Source organism: Oreochromis aureus, linkage group 12 (genome assembly GCF_013358895.1).
Source record: "Oreochromis aureus strain Israel breed Guangdong linkage group 12, ZZ_aureus, whole genome shotgun sequence".
NCBI lineage: Eukaryota > Metazoa > Chordata > Actinopteri > Cichliformes > Cichlidae > Oreochromis > Oreochromis aureus.
This window is the reverse complement of record NC_052953.1, coordinates 6978388-6985243: the sequence shown is the minus strand read 5'-3', so window position 1 is coordinate 6985243 and position 6856 is coordinate 6978388. Positions and strand designations below refer to the sequence as shown.

General features: G+C 40.7%; 1 protein-coding gene across 1 annotated transcript; it reads right to left on the bottom strand.

Moving 5' to 3' along the window:
- Positions 1-399: 399 nt before the first annotated feature.
- Positions 400-6637, bottom strand: LOC116313592 (cilia- and flagella-associated protein 157-like). The gene is made up of 9 exons (XM_031731345.2): positions 6460-6637; positions 5118-5389; positions 4411-4564; positions 4058-4304; positions 3708-3796; positions 3373-3523; positions 2098-2255; positions 1636-1728; positions 400-907 (listed from the first exon to the last, which is right to left on the bottom strand). The coding sequence occupies exons 1-9, from the start codon at positions 6540-6542 to the stop codon at positions 802-804; spliced, it is 1353 nt and encodes a 450-aa protein (XP_031587205.1). The 5' UTR covers positions 6543-6637; the 3' UTR covers positions 400-801.
- Positions 6638-6856: the final 219 nt, after the last annotated feature.

Genomic DNA, 6856 nt, shown 5'->3' with positions numbered 1-6856 from the left:
ACTGTTGAGCCAGTTTATTAAAAACAGATGTCTATGCTATTAATTATGTCTATGTGTGCTGCAGAAAAACTTGTAAAACCCACAAGTGTATCAGAGCCTCATGACTTGTGTACGTGTGTGTGTGTGCGTGTGAGTATGGATATTCCAGACTGGCCTCAACTTCCTGTTTGACCTAAGTCAACAGACTCACACACACAGCTGTCACACTGCTGCTACGTCATGTTGCATCACTCTCCAACACTCACTGCTGCTGACCATTCGATGTGCTTTCCTGTGCACTCAGAGTCACCTAGGAATTTTTTTATAGTGAAATCTGAGGCTGTGTGCACTTTATCCAGTCGTGAAATCGCACTTTGGCGAAAAAATAAATGGAGGTACTTGCAGAGGTAGCAGCAAATGTATGCAGGCCAAAATAGTTTAAACAGTGTACACCATGTGAGATTTTTTAATAGCATAGACAGGTTGTCGTCTGAACTATCAGCTTATGTGGGCTGCCGTGATACATACCAGTATGATTAAAACTTCAACAGTGAGGTTTAATTGCCAGATTTGGATGATGACTATACCTTGCAGATTATGACGCATGTGGGAATAAAACTTAATCATGAATAATTCCTGCGACGAACACTAATGTTTTTCTTTATGTGGACATTACCTGACATACAGTTGTGGACGTGTTAAGTGCTTAAACGTGCTCTCAAGTGAGTATTTAGTACACAAATACATCAGCAGTTACAGCAAATGCAGGAACAGAATTCTAGGTTTTTTATTTTCTTGCTGGATTTGGGTTCTGCAGACTGTTTAGGTGGAGGGTCCTTCTTCTGCATGAGTGCCCTGAGAAGCCGGGTCAGATGGGTTAGACTTATCGTCAGAGGCTGCGATTGATGCCTTGTGACAGCCGGGTTTCCTGAGAGATTTATAAAGAAGCATAATGAAACAAAATCCAACCGCACAGTTTCTTTTTTAGCACTTCTAATTCTTAGAAGCACAAAAGTATTATTGAGAACTGACATCACAACCAACAACCTAATTAATCTCACACTCCTTTTACTTCTGTTTTTGTCCTCTACCCACTCCAAAACCATACTGAGGATGTTGAGCTCCCTAATGCTCCACTTTATTCCCGTTCGTAAGAGTTTTTTCTCAGCAAACGGCTGCCTGCTGAACTTGAAACTGAACAATGATGATGAGTCGTCTCTATTTTCTGAGGCGGCTGAGGTCCTTCAACATCTGTCGGACAATGCTCAGGATTTTCTATGAGTCGTGGCTAGTGCTATTCTCTATGCTGTTGCATGCTGTGGGAGAAGGTCGAGGGTCGCAGATACCAAAAAAAGACTCAATAAACTGATTGCCCAGTAATGTTGTGGGGATGGAGCTGGATTCCCTTAAGGTGGTGTCGAATGTTGTCCAAGATAAAGACAATGTTGGATAATACCTCCCACGCACTCCATGACATGTTGGCTAGCCACAGGAGCACGTTCAGTGAGAGACTGAGATTACCAAAAAGCACCACTGAACGACACAGGAAATCATTCCTGCCTGTGGCCATCTCTCTGTACAACTCATCCATCTAATACACTGTAAGCCAGTGGCAGCTGGCTGCTGGTGGACTGATGTCTTGCACCAGAGACGTACCTCCATCTGGGTCGAGGTAAGAAGCCAAGATCGCCCGGCCTGTAGCGGCTCAACAAAAACAGTGGATCTGTGCTGAGGTTCAGAGTCTCTGGGCTGAGGAGGACAAATGGAATGACAGGACTGTTGTTGTTAATTAACATTTTTTTGCGTGTTATCATTTTCTACTTTACCTTAGCACCTTTTCTTTTCTTTTTCAGAAAAAAAAGATATCATGGTGTTTTTGAAACCAAAACAAAAGTCACAGCAACTAAGCAAAGGCTTATTTATAGAAGCGTACATTGTTTTTTGACTGTTTTGAGGCCAGCTGGGAGATAATCTGGCTCTCATGGGCCTCAGTCGGGCAAAGATCCAGTTCACTTCGCTGCTGTGAAGAACCTGCCAGCTTTCAGCAGATATCAGACCACCAGTTTCACGACTCATTACACTAACATACACAAACCGGGGCAAAGTGTTTCCAAGCACCTGACTGTTCTGGGGCCAGATGTCTGCAGTTTCTGCCCTCGACTGCTCTTCTCTGGGGAATTATAAAGAGCGGACTCTGTTCCATGGGATGTGTTGCTTTCCAGGATCTCACGCAGCTTTTGGATCTTCCCCTGAGCCTCAGATAATTTCTCTAAGCCCTTCAGAGGACAGAGAACAAAACCATTATCTCGGTGGATGAGACAGTGTACACATTAGCGGGTAAGCCACAAAATAATATTTTGTTCTCATAATACTGTAGCGTTAAAAGACAATAAGGCTAATCAGTTAATAGTGTTCACTTCATCCTAGGCCACCTAATGTGAAAGTGTTATGATTTTGAGTTTCTTTTTGTGTTCAGAAAAAGTCAAAGCACTAACCAGTAATTGGCAAATTACATCTTACATCTTAGTTAGGTGAAAGATTTATATGAAATGTTTCCTCTTGCAACACAATAATCAATACAGTGGCTCAAAATTTCACCTAAAATGAATGAGCTTAATGTGAATGGAAGTAAACAAACTTGCAACAAATTCCTGCTCTTGCCATTTTAGGGGCTTTTTTCAGTCTCGCGTCATATATTCCAATGTGTGGCAAACAGAGTGTGGACCCAAATGCATGGCTCGGCAGGCAGACTTAGCTGAAAACTCAGATTTATTAGCTGGCAAGTAGCAAACTTAATGAACATAGAGCAGAGCTGGAGAAGACTGACAAGCAGGAATACACACTTGAGGAGAAATCACAACAAACTGAATAAAACTAAGGGCTTAAATACACATGAGATAATCAGGGTGCTGGAACACAACTGGAAACACAGGTGAACAAAATCTAACTAATGAGACAGGAGAAGCAGAACTGAACATACACACACAAGACAAGAAATTAACAAAATAAAATGGGAAATAATGCACGCTGAGACTCAGACTAAGACACGTGAACTTGACACTGGGGAATAATAAGACAGACTGAGAAGACAAAAGGTCAAAACTCAGAGATCAGACAGACAACAGCAGGAGATACTAAAGACTGAACACAGAAATGAGACAGAGAACCAAAAACTAGAAATATTAGTAACAAAACTCAGAGTCCAACAATCTCAAAAACCTTGGTCAAAGACTCAGGAGCATAACAATAACAATCTATTTCCAGCAGTCCTCGATTAATACCAATCAAACTGGACCACCAAGCGAAGAACTATCTCCCATACAAACATTATGATATGCTGTGGCTGCAATCAAATGGCTAAAGGCCATAATTATTGTCAGGCTGTGTTCTTACCATCACAGCAGGTCTCAGAATGTTTGCTGCTTTCTTCATGTCTGCCTTGAGTTGCCTCCTCCTACTCATCTCCTCCTGGAGCTCGGCCTCCAGCTGAGCTGCCTCAGCTTTCTTTTGACTGCACACTGTAGAATCCAAGGTCAGCTGCTGTCTGAAATTAAAAACAGAATCAAAGTTGACCCAATGTGGGTATGGCTCAGTGGTAGAGCATCTGACTGTAGAGAAGCTGTCTCTGTTAAAGTCTCTATTAAAGCTTTTGTATGTTGCTACTATCAGGAAGTTAAAAAAATAATTTTGGAGAAACAGAAATAAATAAAAAGTAAAGAAGTACAGACCTGAGGTCCTGTTCCTTGGCCAGCAAGAGTCTGTAGTTATTCAGCTGAACCTTGAGCTGCTGGCACTTCTTCGACAGGCGCTCTTCTTTCTGTAAATCGGGTGATAAATGTGGAGACACGAAAAATGAAAACGAGTTATCAGTTAAAATAGTGTTAAAATATTTTAAGGCAATACATATTTATCCACATGACTCATTCTACATAATAAAAAAAAGTAATAAGACTTGTATGTTGCATGTAGCAATGTAACATCAACTTTTTAAACAGAAGGCAGATGAACCAATACAAGCTACCACAACCTCTAGAAATTACTCAGGCACATTTATGTCCCTTCTATGCAGACATTGTACCTCCTTGAGTTGGATGATGTCCTGGCTAGCTGTGTGGCCGTCCCTCTTCATGTTTCGTACGTCAAGACAGAGCTCACTCTCTTGGTATTGCAGGATGGATTTCTCTTTCAAGAGTTTAAAGCTCTCTGCTGTAAGCTCCTCGACTTTTTTAAGCACCTCTGCATGCTGAGTCTTCTCCTCCTCAACATTTGCTGAAACTTTATTTTTGATGGAGCTCCACACTTGTTTCTCGCAGTCTTGAAACACTCTGTTGTTGGAGAACAGGGGACAGTGAGTCGACCCAGCATCCAGATGGAACAACTCCTCCTGCAGTTATAACTGTAGCTTGAATTTAACTCTGCACTAGACCTTACTTTGCCCCCTGTAAATCCAATTGTTTCTGCAGTCTGGCAATGGCAGCTTCATATTCTTCCCTCTTAGTGTATAGCTGCTTCTCAATAAACTCCACGTAGGCCAGCCGCTGTGTCATCCTCTCCCTCTCCTTCTGTTGCTGCTCCAGCTTCTTCTCTGAGTGGTGGAAAGGAGGCGCAAATGAAAACAGGAAGCAAGAAGCATCCCAGTGTAGGGTTCACACGGTTTAATCTCAACAACGGTTTTGCAAAAATCATGGTTTGGGGACTGTGATTATGATGTTTTTGCAAATCTCTCAAAAAGGCAGACACAAAATTTAAAAAAGCAATTTTAAGGTTCAACCCACAATCAAATTAATATATTTTTCTCCTGGTCTGGCTATAAATGTGCACAGTGGTGCAGCAGCTAGCTCACTAGCACTGTTGCCTCTTAGTGAGAAGGTTCCTGGTTTCAAACTCCCGATTGGCTGGGCCTTGTGTGCTCTTCTTGTACCTGTGTGGGTTTCCTCCAGCTACTCCACCTTCTCCCCACAGTCCAAAGATACACATCTTAGGTTAACTGCTGATTCTAAATTGGGCATGTGGTGGTGTGTCTCTCTGTGATGGACTGGACAACTTCTGCCCCATGTTTAGACCAGCTGACTTAACCGAAACTAACAAACAGAAGATGATGAAAAATAATAAATGATCTGACTCAGCGTCTATCTCACTTTGCATCATGTTCTCTGACTCGAGTCTGTCCACTTCCTTCTGTAGCTCCTCCTTCTGCTGGTTGAGATGCAGCTTGAGCGCATCGGTTTCCTTTTTGTCAGCTTGCTGCTGATGCTCCAACACCTTACTCAGCTCCGCAACCTTTATCTCTGCTGCATTCGAGGAGTTTGTCAGGTAATCACATATATCGTTCCTGTCCCTCCCCATTGCTCCATACCTAAATTTGAGGTCATCTATCAGTTTCTTCAGCTCGTCACATCTGAGCTGACACCTGCAGCAGCAAAAACGACACATGGGTTTAGAAGTTAAGAATCTAATATGAAATACTGAGCTGAAACTGCTAATAAGGCTTGACTTTAGCTGGTACATCAGAATAGTGAAAAAGGATGTTTTAAGATTTTATAATTGAGGAGGAAATAATACATTTACTTGGTCCTTACAGAGGGGTGATGTGGGGTTAACAGGTTAAGGAGGTGAGTTGAGCCTAGAGTCTGAAAGATGGTTATCTTTTTGCCATTGTAACTTCTGCTGAACAGATAACCTGGTCTGGATCATGTCATGTTCAGAGTTTTGCTTTAAAATCAGCTGGAAGCTCCACGTTTACACCAATTCTTTTATTTAGAGTATCCTTTAAGAGATATAGAGTCTCTGCTGATGGAATAGCAAATGCAGCTGTTAAGTTTCATTGTTGTGAAATGTGTGTTGCATTGTCATTGGAATTTGCATGTAGGTCTAATCATATTCAGATGGTGATACAGAAAATGTGCTTGTTATTTTATGCATAAATGCTATGTCATTGCCACACTGAAGAAAGTTTCAGTCGCTTGACTCTGTGTCTGAAAAAGGATTGTAATGTTGCTTCCTTTGGTTTACACCTGAGGTAAAGATCATAAGAAAATTAGGGGCCCAGATTCAGACCGAGGATTCAAACCCAGGTCAGCTAATGTTATTCTTCTATATTTTACAGTAAATAGATTTATTAGCTTTCATAATTAAATTATGGATTTGAGGCTGTTTGTTGTCACTATTTAATTTAATTTAATTTAATTTAATTTAATTTAATTTAATGTTTTTCAGATTTTTTTTAAAATCACATGTAAGAAGAATTGCATAGCAGTTAGGCACCATGTTATTTGTAGCCGGTACTGTAGAAACCTTCAAGATAAAAGCAGTCAGTCACAACATAGCTGCCATTTGATCCAAAAGCTGATACACACAGATACATTTAACCTATGAAGTTGTTCTATAATCACGTGTTTAAAAGTTTTGGGACATTTTTGTGTTATATTAAAAGTCGTAAACCTAAAAGAGGAGCAGCTATATAGTGCAACAGTTTCTTACCTTTCCAGCTCCTTATCCAAGAACCGAATTTGTGTTAAATATAAAGTCTTGTCTCTGTCAGCAGGAACTGTCTCATCTGCCATAGTTGCTGATTTTTCCGCCTTTTTTCGATAAACTTGTTGGTGTTGTGTTTTATCTCCACTGCTTTAACAGCACATTTTCAAATTGCACAGAGAAACGATGTTAGTTGTTGCCAGGAAACGCTGCATTCAGGGACCGCTTGAAATATTCAGCGCTTCATGTATTTGCTCTAAATGCAAATGTATATATACTCTGCTGTCGTTATGGTTCATTTAAGACTTCAGTTTGTTTTTTGTCTGTTTATTTGCAAAGTTGATTTTCACTTTACAAATTTAGTAGTCATAATAATGAGATTAATGAATTATCTGAAAGGAAA

Excerpts from the sequence above, each read along its gene's own strand:
- LOC116313592 (XM_031731345.2), bottom strand. The coding sequence starts at position 6,542 with ATGGCAGATGAGACAGTTCCTGCTGACAGAGACAAGACTTTATATTTA. Across the intron at positions 5,390-6,459 it reads TTGGATAAGGAGCTGGAAAG|GTGTCAGCTCAGATGTGACG; the intron begins GTAAGAAACTGT and ends TTGCTGCTGCAG. Across the intron at positions 2,256-3,372 it reads TTCTGAGACCTGCTGTGATG|GGCTTAGAGAAATTATCTGA; the intron begins GTAAGAACACAG and ends TGTCCTCTGAAG.